The sequence below is a fragment of the Oryx dammah genome, unplaced genomic scaffold, assembly GCF_014754425.2.
Source record: "Oryx dammah isolate SB20612 unplaced genomic scaffold, SCBI_Odam_1.1 HiC_scaffold_10, whole genome shotgun sequence".
Lineage (NCBI taxonomy): Eukaryota > Metazoa > Chordata > Mammalia > Artiodactyla > Bovidae > Oryx > Oryx dammah.
In genome coordinates, this window is record NW_024070194.1 from 8105017 (window position 1) to 8128659 (window position 23643).

The window sequence follows — 23643 nt, forward strand, 5'->3', positions numbered from 1 at the left end:
GAGGAAGGTAATAACCCTGCCCAGCTCTCCCAGGTTGTTTCCAGACTGCTGTAAGATTACAAATGTGAATGTTCAGCTCCCCCTGCCTGATACCAGCTCCAGGATTGTTATTATTTGATTAAGACCTTACATAAGCACCAAGCTCCTAACCAGCCAGTGATTTCTGGACCCGGGGAAGTTACAATCTTTGGAGACCTTGGCCTGTTTTAATGTGGTCATGTGAGTCACCGTGGTCACGGGAAGCAAAGGGATGAGGGGCTGAGTAGCACCTTGGTTTTCCAATTTTTTTTTTCTACTTCATCTTCATTGACCTTATCATCATCGTTATTCAGTTCAGTCACTCAGTCATGTCCAACTCTTTGCGACCCCATGAACCGCAGCACGCCAGGCCTCCCTGTCCATTACCAAGTCCCGGAGTCCACACAAACCCATGTCCATTGAGTCGGTGATGCCATCCAGCCATCTCATCCTCTGTCGTCGCCTTCTCCTCCTCCTTCAATCTTTCCCAGCATCAGGGTCTTTTCAAATGAGTCAGCTCTTCACATCAGGTGGCCAAAGTATTGGAGCTTCAGCTTCAACATCAGTCCTACCAATCAACACCCAGGACTGATCTCCTTTAGGATGGACTGGTTGGATCTCCTTGCAGTCCAAGGGACTCTCAAGAATCTTCTCCAACACCACAGTTCAAAAGCATCAATTCTTCAGCGCTCAGCTTTCTTCACAGTCCAACTCTCACATCCATACACAACCACAGGAAAAACTATAGCCTTGACTAGAGGGACCTTTGTTGACAAAGTAATGTCTCTGCTTTTTAATATGCTGTCTAGGTTGGTCATAACTTTCCTTCCAAGGAGTAAGCATCTTCTAATTTCATGGCTGCAATCACCATCTGCAGTGATTTTGGAGCCCCCCAAAATAAAGTCTAACACTGTTTCCACTGTTTCCCCATCTATTTCCCATGAAGAGATGGGACCAGATGCCATGATCTTAGTTTTCTGAATGTTGAGCTTTAAGCCAACTTCTTCACTCTCTTCTTTCACTTTCATCAAGAGGCTCTTTAGTTCCTCTTCACTTTCTGCCATAAGGGTGGTGTCATCTGCATATCTGAGGTTATTGATATTTCTCCCAGCAATCTTGATTCCAGCTTGTGCTTCTTCCAGTCCAGCGTTTCTCATGATGTACTCTGCATAGAAGTTAAATAAGCAGGTTGACAATATACAGCCTTGACGTACTCCTTCTCCTATTTGGAACCAGTCTGTTTTTCCATGTCCAGTTTTAACTGTTGCTTCCTGACCTGCATACAGATTTCTCAAGAGGTAGGTCAGGTGGTCTGGTATTCCCATCTCTCTCAGAATTTTCCACAGTTGATTGTGATCCACACAGTCAACGGCTGTGTTAAAGACATCGTAATTAGAGGGAAATAATACTTGGTATCAAACTGTTTCACATTACTAATGGAATGGAACTAATTTGCATAGAGAAAAAATAAAGTCTCTCCTTCCTAATCTTAATTGCTACCAATAACTACTGTTTACAGTTGTGTGTGTGTGTGTGTGTGTGTGTGTGTGTGAATATCCTCCTCTGCTTTGTCTGTGGGCTTCCCTGGTGGCACAGACGGTAAAGAATCTGCCTGCAATGCAGGAGACCCAGTTTCGATCCCTGGGTCAGGAAGATCCCCTGGAGGAAGGAATGGCAACCTGCTCCAGTGTTCTTGCCTGGAGAATCCCATGGACAGAGGAGCCTGGTGGGCTACAGTCCATGGGGCTGCAAAGAGTCAACTTTGCACGACTGAAGTGACTTAGCATGCATGCATGCCTTGTCTGCAGCCCTAGGGTTTTATATCTGGCTCTCCAGATCTGATGCTGGCAGCGACCAGGTTTCAGGGATGAGAAAGGGGCCAGGTGGGGACTGTGGCAAACTGGTGAGCACACACAACCCCCTACCCCGTAGGGTCATGGACAGCCACTGGAGACATCAGTTCCGCATATCTAAATTCAAGGACGCTTTCTCAATCCTGGCTGCACAACAGAACCACCTGTAGAGCTTTTGAAAAATACTGAGGTCCCAGAGCCTCTAAACCAGAACCTCCAGAGTGGGATCTGGGCTTTCTCAGGACATTCTAATGTTCATCCAGGGCTGAGGAGGGCGGGCTGTGGTTATACCTGAGATGCTGGTGAGCTTTGCAAGTATCTGATACTGCAGGACAGCTGTTCCTGACCAAGTTAAGAAGGGTACAGAGTGAGTGAGGGATGAGTGGCAGCTGGGAGTCACTGGGTCAGAGTTCTCCCTGTCTGGTCAGCCCCCAGGGAGTGACTCTGCATCCCCCCACCACCCCAGCATCAGTGTCCTATGAACAACCCTTCACTTCCTGCTTTAGGCCCTGGCCTCCAGCCTCAGGCGTTGCATTTGAATGTGAGCTTCCCACCATGGGAGCCCTGAGGCCCTTTCCATGGCCCAGGGTGATACGATCTGAATTTAGCCTTAGGCACAGTAAAAACAACAGTCAGCCACGGTGGAACCCTGCTCCCTCGTACCAGCAGGAAAAGAACAGCCCAGAGTGGAGAAAGGAAGAGACTTTCCCAAGCCCCTGAGGTGAGACAGGGAAAGGGCCAGAGCTGGAGTCTAGACCCTTCCTCCTTTGTCCAAAGTGGCCAAAGTGCATTTGTAGTTAAACAGGTTGAGTTTGTTATCATTGCTGCAGTGAGGAAAAACACACACCGTGGACAATGACAAAGAACTCAGAGATATTAGAAAGAACCTCTCACTATTCGGACTTTGGTTGGGGCATTTGGGGTGGGGATGGAGACCTAAGGAAGCAGGGTTTGCTTTAGGTTGGGTGCTGTCAGAAACTGGTGGTCCAGTGGCTAAGAATCCACCTTGCAATACTGGAGATATGGGTTCGATCCCTGGTCGGAAACTAAGATCCCCCATGTCGCAGGGCAACTAAGCCCACGCAACTGCAAGGATGACCCAGCTCAGCCAAAAAGCAAACAGAAAAAAACAAAAACAAAAACAAAAACCTGTGGACAATTCTGTGATTAGGTAAGAAGTAGCCATTTCTTTAGCAAGAGAAGGGGATGCTTGGTATTTTGTGGGTGGCAAGTGGCTTTGTGCTTAAACAAGATCACAGTGTCCTCACTCTGCCTCATTTTATCAGTCTCAGAGTGACTGGAGTCAGTGATGTGTAAGATTATCTAGCTCCAACAAGAGGATGCTGTGTTGTAGCTGGGTCAGACCAGTTCCAGACTCCAGGGGCCATTTTCTTGTACTTTCTTAATAGTAACCCACATTTCCTAATCCTCACTAGTGCTCAGATTCCTGTTAAATTTTTAAACTCAGGGGCTGGCAAACTTGGGTGCACCAAATCTAGCCTGCCACCTGTTTTTCATCTAGCCTGTGAGCTAAGCATAGCTCTTATGTTTTTAAATAGTTGTATAAATCAAGCAGAAGATTTTATGACATGTGAAGATTATGTGAAATCTTCAGTGTCCAAAAATAAAGGTTTAGTCACACTTATTCATTTCCGTATTATCTCAGGCTGCTTTCATGATACCATGGCAGATTTGAGTAGTTACAACAGACATCATATGGCCCCCAAAGCCGAAAATATTTACTGCCTGGCCTTCTGCAGAAGAAGTTTGCTGGTCCTTGCTTTAAATGGTGTTTCAGTTGTTCATGCTGCTACGACAAAAATACCACAGGCTGAGTACTTATGTCTCCCTATTCTGGAGGCTGCAAAGTCCAAGATCAAGGCACCAGCAGATCTAGCATCTGTTGGGGGCCTGTTTCCTGGTTCACAGACCGCCTGGCTGTCATCTGGCTGTGTAGTCACATGGTAGAAGTGGCAAGGGAGTTCTGTGAGGTCTTTTATAAGGGCACTAATCCCATTGATGAGGGCTCCACCCTCATGACCTAGTCACCTCCCAAAGCACTACCTCTTAACACCACCATCAGACTGGGGATTCGGTTTCAACATTTGAATTTGGAGGTGGGTGGGAGGGAATGAAAATATTCTGTCTATAGCAAATAAATCAATTCTTTAATTCTCTTGATAACCCCAGGGGAATTATTACTTTTATGGATTAAAGAAATTCAGGAGATTAAGGGATTTATCTAAGCCAGTTTCTTAACTTTGGCACTATTAGACATCTTAGATGGGAAAATTCTTTCTTTTGGGGGCTGACTTATGTACTACAAGATGTTTAGCAGCATCCCCGACCTCTGACCATTAGGTACCAGTAGCATCCCCACTACCTTCATCCCCGTTGCTACAACCAAAGATTTCTCCAGACATTGTCCAGTGTCCCTTGGAGGCAGAATCAACCCTAGCTGAGAACCACACTGACCTAAGGTCACAAAGCTACTGATGGAAACTTGACCCCTGAACCCATGTGTTCAGTTATTAATCACACTTCCAATGCCCAGGGATGGATCTTTTGCTCTTGGTGATGGTTTCAGTTGCAGGAAATTTTAATCTCTTCAGTTTTCTCCTGTGGGGAGGCTGACCTGTCAAGCAAGGGATTCTTTAGAAATGAAGTCATATCCTTTTCTGACTCTCCTCTGCTCAAACTTTCCCCGGCTCCACTCCCAACTGGCTCAGAGGAGAAGCTAAAATTCTTATGGTGAGCCCCAAGACCTCTGTGTGATCCAGACTACTTTCTGCTACCCCAGCCCCTGCCCCATCTCCCACCTCCTCCTAATCTCCCTCACCATCAGGCCCCTCCAGCCCCACTGGTCTTCCTTCTGCTTCCCAACATACCAGACACACTCTCACCTCAGGGCCTTTGCATTTGCTGTTCCTGTTGCCCCAGTCCCTCTTCCCACAACTCTTCGTATGATTGACTCCTTTGAATCCTTGAGGTCTCAGCTCAAATGCCATCAGCTCATATGTCTCGTCTGTTGACCTGATCACGAGTCTACCTGCTGCTCCCCCCCACTCTGCAGTCACTTCCATTGCTTTGCCCAGTTTTACTTGCTCCACCACTTTCATCACAACCTGAATGTTTTGGTCTTCTTGGAGATTTTCAGAGCCGCCATGGCCTGTACTGGAATTTCTTCCTCCTGGGGGTTTTTTGGTTTCATCTTTATTTTGAATGCCAGAGCCTCCCTTGGGGCAGATCTTCTGAAGAGGGAGCCAGGTGAGTTCGTTGGATCCATCTGGAGAAATACAAGCATACCCCTTTCCCTGTAAGATTAATTTCCCAGATTTCCATTGTTTAGTTAGCCCATCTTCATGCCAAATGGGCAGAGGAAGAGAAGTGTCCTTCAATTCCTCAAAATGTTTTTCTGCTCTTGTCAAGATATCTCCTTGTGGTAAGTTTAAAAAGTTTAAAACAAATAAAGCTGTATTAACAATAGCTATAGGATTAAAGAATATCTTGCGTTCAGTTCAGTTCAGTCGCTCAGTCATGTCCTACTCTTTGTGACCCCATGAATTGCAAAACGCTAGGCCTCCCTGTCCATCACCAACTCCCAGAGTTCACTCAAACTCACGTCCATCAAGTCGGTGATGCCATCCAGCCATCTCATCCTCTGTCGTCCCCTTCTCCTCCTGCCCCCAATCCCTCCTAGCATCAGAGTCTTTTCGTTGGAATCTAGTAAAGTCTGCTCTGGATAGAGAAGATAGAATTGTTCCTGTGTATTCCCCCTTTTTAAATTATTTTATTTGTAGTTTCAGTGTGTGATGTGCTCGTTCAACTATGTCTTATGTTTGTGGATTATAAGGAATGCCTGTAATATGTTTGATTAAAAAAAAGATTGCAAAAATTTTTTGAATTGGTTAGAGATATAAGCAGGACCATTGTCTGTTTTTATGGAACTAGGTGTTCCCATTACTGCAAAGCAAGCTGACAGGTGGGTTATAACAAGTTGTGTAGCTTCACCTCAAAGAGGTGTGGCCCATATAAAAGAAGAGTTTGTATCAATACAGACATGTAAAAAAGAAGATGGAGAAAGCTCAGGGTAATGAGTCACATCCATTTGCCATAATTCATTGGGTTGTAATCCTTGAGGATTGATACCTTGTGAAATGGGTCGAAGATGTTGGAGTCTACAAGTAGAGCAATTATTGATGATTTCTTTAGCATGGCAGTATGGAATTTTCCAAATCTGGTATAAGGAGCCAGCATTATTATGTAATAGAGCATGTTGTTCTTTGGGAGTAGAAAAGAAACAGGTTTATCAGTTTGTTCACTACCATGAGTCATTGGACGGAGAAGGCCTGAATGTGCTCGAATATGAGTAATATATAATAATGGATTGTAATTCAAGAAAAAGTTGTCAAATAATAGATTGATTAGAATTTATGGTAGAAGTTTCTATATTTTTTAATATAAAAACTGAATATGAGGAATCAGAAACTGTATTAATAGGGTAAGGATGTAGGTGAATAACCTGAATAAGAGCATATAATTCATTTTGTTGAGCAGAATGAAATTTAGTATAAAAGACTTTATATTTTTTGAGAGACGCAAATGAGGCTTTAGAGTTTTCAGTCCCATCTATATAGAAAACATCAGCTTGAGGTATAGTTTGTGATGTAACAATGTGAGAGATAATAAATTCAGTATTTTTGAAGAAATTTCAAAGTTTATTAGAAGGATAAATGAAATGAAATAGTCTAAGAAGGCTATTTGAAAATTGGTAGAAGTTTGTAATGCATTTTCAAATTGAGTTTCATTAGTAGGTAATACAATTTTATGGGGATTGGAGCCAATCAAAGTCTTAGTTCTGTTTCTCCCATTGATAATTATTAGAGTGATTAAATCAAGATAGGGCGTGACTTTGTCCCTCTAAAATAGGTATAGATCCTTTTTTTTTTTCAGATTTTATTTATTTATTTATTTTACTTTACAATATTGGTTTACTTTATATTGGTTTTGCCATATAGATCCATTATACTGGATGTTCTTGTTGGGCAAGAAGTCTGGTGGGAGAATGGAGAGAGGGGAGTTTTAAACAACTCTAAAGGCAATTCAAGCCTAATACAAGTAAGAAATTGTTTTTGTAATTTATTTTGTACTAAACAGAATTCCTCTCGTGTCTGTTATGAAAGTGAACGAGGGCTATTTAAATCAGGATCTCCTTTCAAAGTATTAAATAAATTAGTCAGTTGATAATTTGCAATGCCCAAAGAGAGTCTAATCCAGTTTATATCACCTAAAAGTTTTTGAAAATCATTCAAGGTTGATAATTTATCAATACGAATTTGTGTTAGTTGGGGAGTAATATGTTGTCTATTAACAATAGATCCTAAGTAATGGTAAGGTGTAGAGGTTTGAATTTTTTCAGGGGCAATAATTAATCCAGAGTCTTTTAAGCATTGTTGAGCTATATCAAACATATGTTGAGTCTCTAAAACAGATGGAGCCAAAAACAATATATCATCCATATAATGAATAACAGGAAAGTCAGGAAATTGTTTTCCCACAGGTTCAAGGGCTTTGGCTACATAATATTGACACATAGTGGGATAATTAATCATTTCTTGAGGCAATACAGTCCATTGATATCATTTATGAAGCCCAATGTGATTAGGAAAAGGAAGAGAGAAGGCAAATCTTTCTCAGTCTAGAGGGTGTAAAGGTATAGTAAAAAAGCAATCCTGTAAATCTATAATCATATTATGCCAGTTTTGAGGAATAGTGGTAGGTGATGGAATTCCTGGTTGTAATGTACCCATAGGTTTCATAGATGCATTAAGTTTTCTAAGGTCTGTTAAGAGACGCCATTTGCTAGGTTTCTTTTTTATTACAAAAATGGGAGAATTCCAAGGAGAATAAGATTCCTCAATATGTTTCTATTTCAATTGTGTATAGATAAGTTCCTTAGCAGCCTCTAGTTTCTCTTTTGTAAGGGGCCACTGCTCTGTCCAAATAGGATTGTAACTTTCCAAGTAATTTTAATAATTGCATTGTTTGTTAAGTGAGCAGCGGCCCCTAGGAAAAATGTGGAATACATATCTGAGCTTGTCATTGCATAAGTAGATCTCTTCCAATTAAATTAAGGGGTGCATCTTTCACATAAGGTCATCATGTTGTGGGCTGGCCTTCTGGTCCCTCACATGGATGTATTTGGACACTTTGATAAACCTCTTGTACTTTGGTCTGAGAAACTCCTGCAATCTGGCAAGAAATTGATAGGCCAAGATTTGGACCATAAATGTTTGGAGATAATAGTAATATCAGATCCAGTATCAAGAAGACCAGAAATTTTTTTTGCCATTAATTTTGATACTTATATTTGGTCAGGTATATTCAGATATAATTGATGTCCATAAGGATTGTTTTTGATCTGTACTGCCAAATCTATCTGTCTGCATACCATCAGAGGAGTTAATAGAAATGTAAGGTAAAAGAAGTAATTGAGCAATTTTATCTCCCTTTTTAAATGGCCATAATATCTGAGATGACATCATAATTTGAATTTCTCCCTTATAATCTGAATCAATTACTCCAGGGTGAACAGTAATTCCTTTAGAAGTCAGACTAGATTGGCCAAGTAAAAGACTGAAGGTTTGTGGGGATAGGGGTCCAAAAAGTCTGGTAGGTATTCTAAAAGGGACTGCTTGAGGAAAAAGGAGAAAATCATTTAGGCCTGGTATATCAATGGCAGCACTGCCAGATGTTGAGGGTTTGAGGGAAAAGATGAAGTTTGCCCCTGGTTTTTGTTGATGGGGACGTGAGGAGTCCCCAGCTTGGAGTTTCCCGAAATAGACTTTCCTTCAACATTATATTTAGACTGACATTCCCTGGCCCAATGTATCCCCTTATGGCAATGAGGGCAAATTTCTGGGGGTTTTTCAACAGTTTTAATTTTGTGTGTGTGCTTTTTAGGACAATCCTTTTTTTAAATGTGTTTTATATCCACATGCAAAACATCTTTCATTTTCCTTCTTAAAGGCAGAAGCCATTGTTTCAGCTAACATTTGCATTTTTTGAGTTTATGGTCCTAAATTGCGACAAGCCTTCAAATAGTCGATAATAGCCCCAGTCTCACGGATGGGAGAGATAGCTCTTTGACATTGCTGATTTGCATTCTCATAAGCAAGCAGTTTTCCTAGTTGCCTTTTGGCTTCTTCTCCAATAACACTATGGGAAATAGCAACTTCCAATCTAGTTTAAAAAACAGCATAGGCTTCGTTAGGTCCTTGAAATATTTTTGTGTAGCTGCCTTTAGGTTTTCCCTGAGGAGTAATTTGATCCCAAGCTTCAAGGGCAACTTCTTTCAATTGCTCATGTAGTAAGGGAGGGCATTGTGTTTGGGCTTTCACCGCATCAAACTGCCTTGGACTGGTTAACATTTCAAAAGTAATTTGGTTTTGGGGAGCGCCAGCTCGAGCATTAGAATTGGCATGATCTCAGGCTACATCCTGAAACCACATTGTCCACTGAAGAAGTTCTCCTGGCTTAAGAAGAGCCTTTATCAAAAGTCGCCAATCATAAGGAACAAAATTTCCGATAGAAGATGCCATAGCATTTAAAAGTTCCTTAGTAAAGGGCAAAATGAGGGCTGTACATAGTTACAGCTTTTTTCATGTGTTGCATGTGAGAAAAATCAATGTCTTGGTGTTGAGGTATAATTTGGCCTTGAGCATAAGGATTTTTTAAGACAGGAAACGCAGAAAAGTCATCAGCCTCAGAGATTCGAGATTGTAAAGCCAGCAATCCAGAAAGCCTTCGTCGTGAAGGAGAACGAGTAGATAGTGTTTTCTCATAAATACGAGTACAAGTTAAAGGCTTTCATTGTCATTGAGGAAAGTATTGTCAGCCTCAGAAGAGTCATGATCAGAGTCATCTTGTCCTTGAGTTGAGAGGACCTTCGGTTTGGCATCTGTTGTAAGAGGAGGAGGAGCACTTGGGGCAACCAGAGCAGTGCTGGTGGGAAAATTCTGAAATATTTTATGTTGTTCTAATTGGGCCTTTTGTAAAGTTTCATCATCTAATTCATATTCATGTAACAAGTTAATTCATATTCATGTAACAAGTGTTGTCGAATATTGGGGGGCTAGAATTTCCTTGAAATGGCAAAATTACAGCTTTAATGAGGGCCCATAAGGGCCAGAAATCTATCGGAATATTTTTTCTCCATATTGTGGCTCATCCAAATCTCTAAATCAAAACTATCTTCATCAGGGAACCAGGGATTATGTTCAATTACCATTTGGAGACAAGCCTCTATTCACTGACACGAAACTGAGAGTCCTTGAGCTTTAAATAAATGATGAAGCAAAGTAGAAAAGCGGTGGGGCTTCCCAGCCATTTGTCCCATTACCCCACACTTACCGACCTCAGTAGGTCCACAGTCACTCCATCAGCTTGCCAAGGGCATACTCCAGGTCCCTGTTCAGGCGCCACTTATTTTGGTCTTGACAGACCAGAACCTGGGGACAGGAGTTGATGAAAAGAAGATGAAGAAAAGAAGGACGTGGGGGACCCAAGTCTCTAGTGGAACAAGGGTGCTTTAATCATGGTGGCGTGTGCGTATATATTGTTATACACGGAAGCTTTAGGCAGAAAAATATAAAGTTGAGCAAAACCACGGAAAGCAAATGCATAACAACAGTAACCAAGGAAATGACAATCGTCATGGGGCCATAACAACAGTAACTAGGGGAATAACAATCATCACAGCACCAGAAGACAACCCATGTATTGGAAATAGGAACATGACTACGTAGTTTTATAGAAAAGTAAAAGGTTATGACCTCAGTCCTGAGAACTGCGTGCAGCTCTGCTCGTTCCTGTTTTCCGGGAACTGATGAGGAACAGAAGGCCCCTGAGAAACAGAAAACAACATATAGGATTCCTTAAAATTAAACATTCCCTGACACCTGAAGTTTTCTTTCTTGATTATTGTCAGTCCTCCTCTCTAGAATAGTGCTTTCATGGGAGCAAAGATATTGTTCTATATTATTCAGTTTACCCCAAGCTGATGGTCAATAGTACACAGTAGCTGCTCAATAAATGTGTTTTGAATGAGTGGCAGATTGGGGTCACCCATCCCACTGCTGATCCATTACCACTGATAGCTGGTCTTTCCCAAACATCCCCTTAACAATAACAGTCGAGGTTAGCCTAGGCTTGAGTTATGGCTTGTCCAGCTGCCTTGCAGCTAACTTCCTGCCCCCAGGCCTGAAGCCCTCTCCTAATAGGAACAAGTTGGGTAGAAGGATGGAATTTTGAGTGTCTTTTTGTTTTTTTTTAGTCCAATGACTAGTATAGGCTGGGACCTGAGGAAGTACTCTTGATTGACTGCACAAGAAGGGGATGCTTCTGTCCCATCTGCTACATCCCACTAAAGACCTCATGCTCTTTTCTCCTAGCTGCTGTGCGGAAAAACGGCCTGCACACTGTGCCCACGGAGATGCAATTCATTGCTGGCACAGAAGAGTGAGTTCTCCTGGTGAAATTCATAGAGGAGCCCATGCTTGATCCAAGGAGAGGATGAACAAGAATTCCATGCTGCAGGCAATCCCCACCCCCCATTTTTCTCCCAATGACCCAATGCCCAAGTTTCCGCCACTTCTCCCTGAGCTCCAGCCTCCTTGAAAAAAGAAAATATGGGATGGGCAGGGAAGTACAGTAAGCCCCTAAAGTTCTGCTGAGGTGAAGGGTCTGGAAGGAAGGACCGGAAGAGCAGGAGGTGCAAACCACACGATCATCAAGGAGGAGAGGGTGTACCGGGCCAAGCTAAAGCTTTGTCTGCAGACAAAAGATCCCGAGACAGTAGCAGCCCTTCACGCCTGTGTGACTCAGGAAGCATCTGGACACTGATGGCACAGTTAGTCTTTGGTGTCTTTTGTATACAGCAGTGAGGATATAAGACCTGGGTGCTTGGGGTCAAGCAGACTTGACTTTGAACCCTGGCTTTGCCACTTACCAGCTCTGTTGGTTTGCACACGTCACTCCCCCTTTCTGAAACTCAGTTTCACCTACCAACTGGACATGATGTCAGAACCCACCTGGGTTCTTTTTGCGGGTTGTTTTTGAGATTAAATGAGATCATGTAGATAAAGCCAGTTGTTAGGCCTTCCATGCACAGATGGTAATGCTTGTTAATGGTATCGTTATCTCAGTTTCATGATGATGAAGCAAACAGCAGGGAGTCAAGTCACTTGCTCAAGGCATCATTGCTGGGCATCAGTCAGGTCTGTTTCCTTCATTCAGCAGATTTATAGAGAACTTACCATGAGCCAGGTACTGTCAGGCACATAGCAATGAACAGAACAAAGCATTGGAAAGCAGGCTAGGGAGGGGGTTGGCGGAGGGAAAGGGCAGTATTTAAATGTGTGTCAGGGAAGACCTCACGAAGAAGGTCATTCTTGGGCAAACACCTGGGGGAGGTGAAGGGTCCTGGGGAATCTGTGGGAAGAGTATTCTTAGCAGAGGGGCCAGCAGGTACAAAGCCCTAAGAGTTCAAGGCAGCTGGGATGCTAGTATAGCTGGAGGTGGGATCACAGAGATTGCTTGTGTGACAGGAGGGCACTGGCTGGGGACAGAGCATGTATGACCCCACAGGCCATTGATGTAGTTTTGACTTTGAATGAGATGGGAATGGATGGAGGGTCTAGCAGATAGGGACATGATTTTACATCAGTTTGTCTTATCCTGAGGCCTGTGCTCCTCCCTGGCACCATGTTGGGGGCTTTTGTCCACCTTTGAGATACGGGTTCTATATCTCACCTTGCAACCTGGGAATCTGTTTTAACCATCTACCCAGGCAGAGATTGTGCTGAGTCTGTTGGAAAAGCACTGATCCCTACCCTCTGGAACTCTGTGTCCATTGGTTGCAGACCCCAGGCCCATTCTCAGTTCAGTTCAGTTCATTTCAGTTGCTCAATCATGTCTGACTCTTTGAGACCCCATAGACTGCAGCATACCAGGCTTCCCTGTCTATCACCAACTCTCAGAGCTTGCTCAAACTCATGTCCATCAAGTTGGTGATTCCATCCAACCATCTTATCCTCTGTCGTCCCCTTCTCCTCCTGCCTTCAATCTTTCCCAGCATCAGGGTCTTTTCAAATGAGTTAGTTCTTTGCATCAATTGGCCAAAGTATTGGAGTTTCAGCTTCAGCATCAGTCCTTCCAAAGAATATCCAGGACTGATTTCCTTTAGGATGGACTGATTGGATCTCCTTGCAGTCCAAGGGACTCTCAAGAGTCTTCTCCAACACCACAGTTCAAAAGCATCAATCCTTCAGTGCTCAGCTTTCTTTATAGTCCAACTCTCACATCCATACATGACCACTGGAAAAACCATAGCCTTGACTAGACGGACCTTTGTTGGCAAAGTAATGTCTCTGCTTTTTAATATGCTGTCTAGGTTGGTCATAGCTTTCCTTCCAAGGAGTAAGTGTCTTTTAATTTCATGGCTGCAATCACCATCTGCAGTGATTTTGGAGCCCCCCAAAATAAAGTCTAACACTGTTTCCACAGTTTCTCCATCTATTTGCCATGAAGTGAAGGGACCAGGTGCCATGATCTTAGTTTTCTGAATGTTGAGCTTTAAGCCAACTTTTTCACTCTCCTCTTTCACTTTCATCAAGAGGCTCTTTAGTTCTTCTTCACTTTCTGCCATAAGGGTGGTATCATCTGCATATCTGAGGTTATTGCTATTTCTCCTGGCAATCTTGATTCCAGCTAATGCTTCACCTGGCCCTGCATTTCGTATGATGTACTCTACATAGATGTTAAATAAGGAGGGTGACAACATACAACCTTGATGTACTCCTTTCCCAATTTGGAACCAGTCCGTTGTTGCAGTTTAACTGTTGCTTCTTGACCCACATACAGATTTCTCAGGAGGCAGGTAAGGTGGTCTGGTATTCCCATCTGTTGAAGAATTTTCCACAGTTTGTTGTGATCCATAGAGTCAAAGGCTTTGGCATAGTCAATAAAGCAGAAGTAGATATTTTTCTGGAACTCTCTTGCTTCTTCTATGATCCAATGGATGTTGGCAATTTTATCTCTGGTTCCCCTGCCTTTTCTAACCCCAGCTTGAACATCTGGGAGTTCTTGGTTCATGTATTGTTGAAGCCTGTCTTGGAGAATTTTGAGCATTACTTTACTAGCATGTAAGATGAGTGCAATTGTGCAGTAGTTTGAGCATTCTTTTGCATTGCCTTTCTTTGGAATTGGAATGAAAACTGACCTTTTCCAGTCCTATAGCCACTGCTGAGTTTTCCAAATTTGCTGGCATATTGAGTACAGCACTTTCACAGCATTACCTTTTAGAATTTGAAATAGCTCAGTTGGAGTTCCATTACCTCCACTAGCTTGGTTTGTAGTGATACTTCCTAAGGTCCACTTGACTTCGGACTCTAGGATGTCTGACTCCAGGTGAGTGATCACACCATCGTGGTTATCTGGGTCATGAAGATCTTTTCTTTATAGTTCTTATGTGTATTCTTGCCACCTCTTCTTAATATCTTCTGCTTCTGTTCAGTTCAGTTCAGTTCACTCGTTCAGTTGTGTCCGACTCTGCGACCCCATGAATCGCAGCACGCCAGGCCTCCCTGTCCATCACCAACTCCCGGAGTTCACTCAGACTCACGTCCATCGAGTCAGTGATGCCATCCAGCCATCTCATCCTCTGTCGTCCCCTTCTCCTCCTGCCCCCAATCCCTCCCAGCATTAGAGTCTTTTCCAATGAGTCAACTCTTCACATGAGGTGGCCAAAGTACTGGAGTTTCAGCTTCAGCATCATTCCCTCCAAAGAAATCCCAGGGCTGGTCTCCTTCAGAATGGACTGGTTGGATCTCCTTGCAGTCCAAGGGACTCTCAAGAGTCTTCTCCAACACCACAGTTCAAAAGCATCAATTCTTCGGCGCTCAGCTTTCTTCACAGTCCAACTCTCGCATCCATACATGACCACTGGAAAAAGCAGTCTTGACTAGACGGACCTTTGTTGGCAAAGTTGCTTTTGAATATGCTATCTAGGTTGGTCATAACTTTTCTTCCAAGGTTAGGTCCATAATATTTCTGTCCTTTATTGTGTCCATCTTTGCATGAAATATTCCCTTGGCATCTCTAATTTTCCTGAAGAGATCTAGTCTTTCCCATCCTATTATTTTCCTCTGTTTCTTTGCATTGATCACTGAGGAAGGCTTCTTATCTCTCCTTGCTATTCTTTGGAACTCTGCATTCAGATGCTTATATCTTTCCATTTTTCATTTGCCTTTAGCTTGTCTTCTTTTCTGTGATTATGGTTTCAGTTTGTCTGCCCTCTGATGCCCTCTCGCAACACCTACCATCTTACTTGGATTTCTCTTACCTTGGACATGGGGTATCTCTTCACAGCTGCTCCAGCAAAGCACAGCCGCTGCTCCTTACCTTGGACAAGGGGTATGTCCTCATGGCCACCCCTCCTGACCTTGAACGTGGAGTAGCTCCTCTCGGCCCTCCTGTGCCCGCGCAGTCACCACTCCTTGGACATAGGGTTGCTCCTCTCAGCCGCCGCCCCTACCAGGAATCAGACTGAACTGTGGTGTTGGAGAAGACTCTTAAGAGTCCCTTGGACTGCAAGAAGATCCAACCAGTCCATTCTAAAGGAGATCAGTCCTGGGTGTTCTTTGGAAGGACTGATGCTAAAGCTGAAACTTGAATCGTTTGGCCACCTCATGAGAAGAGTAGACTCATTGGAAAAGACTCTGATGCTGGGAGGGACTGGGGGCAGGAGGAGAAGGGGATGACAGAGGATGAGATGGCTGGATGGCATCACCGACTCGATGGACATGAGTCTGAGTGAATTCCGCAAGTTGGTGATGGACAGGGAGGCCTGGTGTGCTGTGATTCATGGGGTCGCAAAGAGTCAGAAACGACTGAGCAACTGAACTGAACTGAACTGAACTGTCTTCTTTTCACTGCTATTCGTAAGGCCTCCTCAGGCAATGATTTTGCCTTTTGAGTTTCTTTTTCTTGGGGATGGTCTTCATCACTGGCACCTGTACAGTGTCACGAATCTCCATCCATAGTTCACTGGGCACTCTATCTGTCAGATCTAATCCCTTGAATCTATCTGTCACTTCCACTGTATAATCGGAAGGGATTTGACTTAGGTCATACCTGAATGGTCTAATGGTTTTCCCTACGTTCTTCCATCCCCACTCTGGGCCTCAGTTTTCCATCCAAACTAGGAAGGGGGTGCACGAGAAGAACACTTTCTGCTCTTATTCTCCTGTGAGCCTCAGTCTGGTTGGAGCCCCAGGTCCGAGGGAGCCCACAGGTCCCTGACTGGGCCTCTCACCCTGGATAACCAAGCATGGTATCTGTCTCCAGCTGCTTCCAGCCCTTGTCTTCCTTTTAGACCCCAGATCACATCCTCACCACCCACTGGAGAAATGGCCCTTCATGTTAGTAATTAAAGCCCCAAGATAGTTGAAGTGTCTTACATTCTTAAAAAAAAAATTTGATTTTTACACAAAGATAATTCTTAATTTCATCCACTAATAAACATTTTATAATTGCACAAGTAAAAGAAAAAGAACTCTTAAACAAAAAGAAAAATGTACTCAGCACCTCAATCCCAAAGATAGACTAGAAGAGTTAAGTGAATACTATTCTAGACCATTTATCTATGTGTGTGTGTGTGTGTGTGTGTGTGTGTGTGTGTGTGTGTGTATTTTTAACAAAATCACTGACCATGCTACACATGCCATTTTATAATCTATTATCTCAGCTAGTTGAGTGTAGTGGATGTCTTTTCACTTCAATAAATTTGTGTCAGCATCATTATCTTTTAATTATATAATTAACAATTTTTGACTATATTATTTCCCAAACTCCACAAAGGTACCAGGAAAATAACCCAGAAAATACAAATTAAAAGTAAAAGAGGGGAAAAAATCCATAATTCCATCCCCACGAAAGTCCCCAAAGCAACTTTGTGTATGTCATTCTAGACTTTTCTTAATACTCATATATTCATGAAATATGTGTATATTTTTAAAATAAAAGAAGTAAGTAGTGCTGTTACCTACCTTTTCACTTTATATAATGGGCATCTTTCATCTGAATAAATGCCCATCTAAATCACCATTTTAAATAACTGCTTTGGTATTCCATCTAGAAACAGGATCGTCTTAATCTAGCCAATCCTTTTTTGATGGATATTTAAATGAAGTTTTCCATTTAAGTTATATTTAATACCAAATATTAGTTTAGGACAACTTCTTAGAGTAGAACACTTAAGCTGAAGGGTTGCACATTTTTAGAAGTGTTTGATTCCGATGCCAATTGCCTTCTAGAAAGTTCACTTAGCTCTCCCATCCCGGGCAGTGTGTTTCTCCACAAGGCCAGGAATTCTGAATGGCTTCTCTTTGGGTTTGTTTAAAGCAAAGACTGCCCTGAGGAGGCAGAGGCTCCAACGGATCTCCACCCTACCTCCAAGAAGGAGGACGAATATCGCAGGAACATCTGGAAGGGCTTCCTCATCTCCATCCCCTACTCGGCCAGCATCGGGGGCACCGCCACCCTCACGGGCACAGCCCCCAACCTCATCCTGCTCGGCCAGCTCAAGAGGTAAGAGTGGGCGCTCCCCGTCCCCGGCACTGGGGCCTCTGCCTCTTCTACTCCTCTCCTCCTCCTTCACCCAACATCCAGGATGTGTCTTGGGTGTCTACCGTTGTCCAGGCTCTGGGGACCCGGCGATGCCCGAAGCCCAGCAAAATCCCTGCTCTGGGGACCTTCCATTCTGGTGGGAGAGACAAACAATAAAGGAAAAAGCAAGGGAATATATAATATGTTGGCGTGATACATTATGAAATAAAATCGAGCAGAAGAAGGGGGCAGAGGTAACAGGAGTGGGTGCTGTTTTATCTAGGTTGGTCGGTATTGTGCCATCCCTCTAATATGGTGACATTTGAGCAGAGACCCAGAAGTGAGGGGGTGAACTTTGTGGACGTAGGAGGGAAGAGCATCTCAGACAGAAGGAATAGCCTGTACAAAGGTGGGAAGCAGCACAAAGACTGGCCAGGCTGGGTGCAGAAGGGGCTAAGGTAAGAAGACCAGGGCAGGCATTGTCAGGAGAGTCAGAGGAGAGCTGAGAGCAGAGGGGTGACATGACTTGACATCTCCTTCTAAAACCAACCCCAGTGGGAGGTACTGGTGTGTGGCTGTGATGTCCTGTGAGAAGCCTTGCAGCCAGGCACATGGACCAGCAGTGGAGGGGACTCTGCCAAGTAAAATCTCCCCATCAACAAAACTGTTCAAACAGAGGTTGAGTGGCCATTTGTCAGGGCCTGGGAATCAAAGAGATGGATTTTCTGATGGTTTGACATCAATTCCATCTTTTCTAAACCTCTTAGTCTTAAGATGTTAAAAATCCTTGTATTTCAAGATTCTAAGTACTTTCAGATTCCAAGATTCTGAGAGGTGGGGTTTCTAAGGTTTTGTTACTGTGGAAATGTTTCATATATTAAATTAATCCACGTGAATCCAAATGTAAGCATTTAACAAATCAACAGCAACAACATGATATTCAACATGGCTCCATGTGCTGGCTGACATCTTTATCTGGTATTCAGCCAAAGAATCAAGGATTTATAGGGATGACGGAGGAAAAGCTAACTGCATTGGTCTTCCTGAGAGTGGGTTTGATGTACGTAAGTCAGTTCTATACTTGCGGGTAGTCAAAGTTATTTTCATGAGAAAATAACTTAAGTACACCCATGTCTTACCTCACAAGCTGATTTTAAAACCTTAACTCTCTACCATATTCTCAGGTTCTCAAATCCTTTGATTTTCAGTTCAGCTCAGTCACTCAGTCGTATTCGACTCTTTGCAACCCCATGAACCGCAGCACACCAGGCCTCCCTGTCCATCACCAACTCCCAGAGTTCACCCAAACTCATGTTCATCGAGTCGGTGACGCCATCCAGCCATCTCATCCTTTGTCATCCCCTTCTCCTCCTGCCCCCAATCCCTCCCAGCATCAGAGTCTTTTCCAATGAGTCAACTCTTCACATGAGGTGGCCAAAGTATTGGAGTTTCAGCCTCAGCATCAGTCCTTCCAATGAACACCCAGGGCTGGTCTCCTTTAGGATGGACTGGTTGGATCTCCTTGCAGTCTAAGGGACTCACAAGAGTCTTCTCCAACAGCACAGTTCAAAAGCATCAATTCTTCGGTGCTCAGCTTTCTTCACAGTCCAACTTTCACATCCATACATGACTACTGGAAAAACCATAGCCTTGACTAGACGGACCTTTGTTGGCAAAGTAATGTCTCTGCTTTTGAATATGCTATCTAGGTTGGTCATAACTTTCCTTCCAAGGAGTAAGCGTCTTTTAATTTCATGTCTGCAGTCACCATCTGCAGTGATTTTGGAGCCCCCCAAAATAAAGTCTGCCACTGTTTCCACAGTTTCCCCATCTATTTCCCATGAAGAGATGGGACCAGGTGCCATGATCTTAGTTTTCTGAATGTTGAGCTTTAAGCCAACATTTTCACTCACCTCTTTTACTTTCATCAAGAGGCTTTTTAGCTCCTCTTCACTTTCTGCCATAAGGGTGGTGTCATCTGCATATCTGAGGTTATTGCAATTTCTCCCGGCAATCTTGATACCAGCTTGTGCTTCTTCCAGCCCAGCATTTCTCATGATGTACTCTGCATATAAGTTAAATAAGCAAGGTGACAATATACAGCCTTGACATACTCCTTTTCCTATTTGGAACCAGTCTGTTTTTCCATGTCCAGTTCTGTTTCTTCCTGACGTGCATATAGGTTTCTCAAGAGGCAGGTCTATAAAAAACAGTGATTCTCAGCCATGGGTGTGTTTAGAGTCTCCAGGGAAGGTGAAAAAACATATGCTTGGGTCTCAGCTGCAGAGATGCTGATTTCGGAGGTTGGGCATGGGGGCCAGGCATTGGTCTTTTCCCAGTTGATTTCAGCCCCCATTGCAAACCTTTGGTGTCTTTTCATCTCCATTCTTTGAGCAAAGCCTGGCTGTGAGACTGAAAACCAGAAGCCAAGATGGTTCTGCTTCAGATATGGGGACCATCCAGGATGACCCATTTATCTCCTCGGTTAGCAGGAAGTGCCAGCAAAGGGGCTGTCAGCTAGGAGGACAAAGCAGGGTGTTCGGTGTTAGTTCTTGCTGGAGGCTGTCCACAGGGATGGACAGGAAAGATGGGGGTTCTGAGGCCCTCAGGGGCTGGTCCTGAGCTGGGAGATGGGGGCCATGGGAGGGCACTTGCTGTCAGGGGGTTTTCAGGCTGCCTATTCACTCTGATGTGAGCAAGCCTTGAAAAGCGATTAGGGAGAAAATGCTGGAACTCTAAGTAAAAATATCCAACATGAAGGGTTTTGAGTAAAGGGCATGCAAATTACATGCAAAACGTATACAACATTTAATTGCATAAGCCTGGGCCTTCTCATTGGGAAGGGATACACAGGTATTTGAAAGGAATATGGGGTTTATATGAGGTTCTGATTTTCCAGCAGGGCATGTGGGGAGACAGGGAAATGGCTGCCCTGAGTGTTCACCTTGGTCTTCGCTCCCCAAGTACATTGTATTGGTTTATTCTGATCACACCTGATATAGGAACTTTATATTGGGTTGGCCAAAAAGTTCGTTTGGGGTTGTTTTTTCCAGACCATGAAAAAATGGAATGAACTTTTTGGGCAACACAATATATTACTCAGAAAATACAGGGAGGAAACATCTGAAGAGCTTCAGTGCCCCTGTGAATAGTGAGCATACTTCCTTTAGTTTTCCTCTGTAGGGATGTGTCCATCCATCCGTCTGGCTGACGCTGGCGGGCTCTCACCTCTCTCTTTTCTCCAGTTTCTTCCCACAGTGCGACGTGGTGAACTTCGGCTCCTGGTTCATCTTCGCCTTTCCTCTCATGCTGCTGTTCCTGTTGGTGGGCTGGCTCTGGATCTCCTTCCTCTATGGAGGGATAACCCTGAGGTACCCAGGCACTTAACTTGAGCTTTGCAGCAGATGGAACCGGGCTGGGGTCCCAGCTTCCCGCTCCCTTGCGAGTGACCCTCCAAAGTCCTTCCAGTTTCCAGTCGGATGTAGTGCCCGTAGTCATCCTGGCCTCCCAGGGAGTGGGGATTACAGGTGGTGTGGGATCTTGCCTGCTGAGCCTAGGCCCTGGGTGAATGCCACCCACCATCGATAATCACTAATTGTATTATTCCTTAAGTCAGGTCCACACTCACACCACAGGAAATGATGTGCAGTGTTTCTCATCTCACGGGGCCTCAGTACAGGAGGTAATTTGGGGCAGCCTGAGGGCAAGGTATGAAATAACACTGACTCTGAGAGTGAGAAAAATATTCCTTTATCAACGCTGCTTATGCTGGGGAGAAAGTCTCAGTAAGGTGGGGAAAAACTTTAACATCTCTCTAGGCATCAGGTCCCATCAGTTCATGAGAAATAGATGGGGAAACAGTGGAAACAATGGCTGACTTTATTTTGGGGGCCTCCAAAATCACTGCAGATGGTGACTGCAGCCATGAAATTAAAAGACACTTACTCCTTGGAAGAAAAGTTATGACCAACCTAGATAGCATATTCAAAAGCAGAGATGTTACTTAGCCAACAAAGGTCCATCTAGTCAAGGCTATGGCTTTTCCAGTAGTCATGTATGGATGTGAGAGTTGGACTGTGAAGAAAGCCGAAGAATTGATGCTTTTGAACTGTGCTGTTGGAGAAGACTCTTAAGAGTCCCTTGGACTGCAAGGAGATCCATCCAGTCCATTCTGAAGGAGATCAGCCCTGGGATTTCTTTGGAAGGAATGAGGCTAAAGCTGAAACTCCAATACTTTGGCCACCTCATGTGAAGAGTTGACTCATTGGAAAAGACTCTGATGCTGGGAGGGATTGGGGGCAGGAGGAGAAGGGGATGACAGAGGATGAGATGGCTGGATGGCATCACTGACTTGATGGACGTGAGTCTGAGTGAACTCTGGGAGTTGGTGATGGACAGGGAGGCCTGGCGTGCTGCGATTCATGGGGTCGCAAAGAGTCGGACACGACTGAGCAATTGAACTGAACTGAACTGAACATTTCCCAGTCATCCTTTTAAAAAAGGAAGAGCAAGTCTCAGGCCCAGAGACTTAAGCCAGCAGTGGTATCCAGCCAGATGTAATAATGTTGCTTTGCTTTCATGTCTTTATTTTTATGGGTACTTTCTTTCTTTTTATGGGTTGACAAATGATTCTTGTTTGCTATTTATGGCAGTGATAGAAAGCTTTCTATTTAAATATCTGCCTTTAATTAAAATGCTAAATCTAGTTGGAGCCCATGACATGTGAACATAGGAACATTTGTGAAGGGAGTTACGAATGTGTCAGTTCACTTCAGTTCAGTTGATCAGTTGTGTCCAACTCTTTGCGACCCCATGGACTGCAGCACACCAGGCCTCCCTGTCCATCACCAACTTCCGGAGTTTACTCAAACTCATGTCCATTGAGTCAGTGATGCCATCCAACCATCTCATCCTCTGTTGTGCCCTTCTCCTCCTGCCTTCAATCTTCCCCAGCATCAGGGTCTTTTCCAAGGAGTCAGTTCTTCACATCAGGTGGCCAAAGTATTGGAGTTTCAACTTCAGCATCAATCCTTCCAATGAATCCTTCCAGGACTGATTTCCTTTATGAATGTGTGGGTTTGGGAAAATACTCACATAGGAGCTTCAGCTCAGGGCTCGAGTAGCAGGCATGTCATAAAGTCATTCTCTGACTCAGTTTCCTCACCTCTCTGGGCCTTAATTTTTCTCATCTGTAAAATGAGACCAGTAAGAGCTATTCAAGATCAAAGAGATATGAAAACCCCTTGAGAACAGAAAAGCTCTGACTGTGGTGTTTCTTGACCTGTCAGAGCAGAAACTTGGGGTTCAAAGCCCGGCTTAGTCCAGAGCAGCAAGCCCAAACATTGGACTCAGATAAACCAGATTTCACATCATGGTTCTGCATGACTTTGAGCGACTCTGTCCCCTCCCTGAGGCTTTACCTCTTTAATTTCTACAATTTTCACTTGTAGATAGGGGATAAAAATGAAGTCTGGGTTTCCTGGGTGGTTCAGTGGAATACAGCTTCCCTGATAACTCAGTTGGTAAAGAATCCACTTGCAGTGCAGGAAACCCCAGTTTGATTCCAGTGTCGGGAAGATCTGCTAGAGAAGGCATAGGCTACCCACTCCAGTATTCTTGGGCTTTCCTTGTGGCTCAGCTGGTAAAGAATCTGCCTGCAACGTGGGAGACATGGGTTTGATCCCAGGGTTGGGAAGATCCCCTGGAGAAGGAAAAGGCTTCCCACTCCAGTATTCTGACCTGGAGAATTCCATGGACTGTATAGTCCATAGGGTCTCAAGAGTCGGACACAACTGAGCAACTTTCACTTTCAGTGGAAAAGAATCTGCCTGCCAAGTAGGAGACACAGGTTTGATCCCTGGGTTGGGAAGATTACCTGGAGGAGGAACCAACCAACAGGAGGCAACCCACTCCATTATTCTCGTCTGGGCAATCCCCATGGACAGAGGAGCCTGGTGGGCTGCAGTCCATGGGGTCGCAAAGAGTCAGACACGACTGAGCAACTAAGCACACACATTCTCCTACTTACAATATATAAGGGACTTCTCTGGTGATTCAGTTGTTAAGACTCTGTGCTCCCAATACAGGAGGCCTGGGTTCGATCCCA

At 44.0% G+C, this 23643-nt stretch overlaps 1 protein-coding gene across 1 annotated transcript in view; it reads left to right on the plus strand.

Annotated features, from left to right (window-relative positions):
- SLC13A3 (solute carrier family 13 member 3) overlaps positions 1–23643 on the plus strand; it is an 84216-nt gene that overhangs the window by 38337 nt on the left and 22236 nt on the right. Inside the window, exons 4-6 of the mRNA XM_040248201.1 lie at positions 11324–11390; positions 17334–17519; positions 20783–20908. Coding sequence (XP_040104135.1) covers positions 11324–11390; positions 17334–17519; positions 20783–20908 — 379 coding nt within the window. The remainder of the gene's footprint in view (positions 1–11323; positions 11391–17333; positions 17520–20782; positions 20909–23643) is intronic.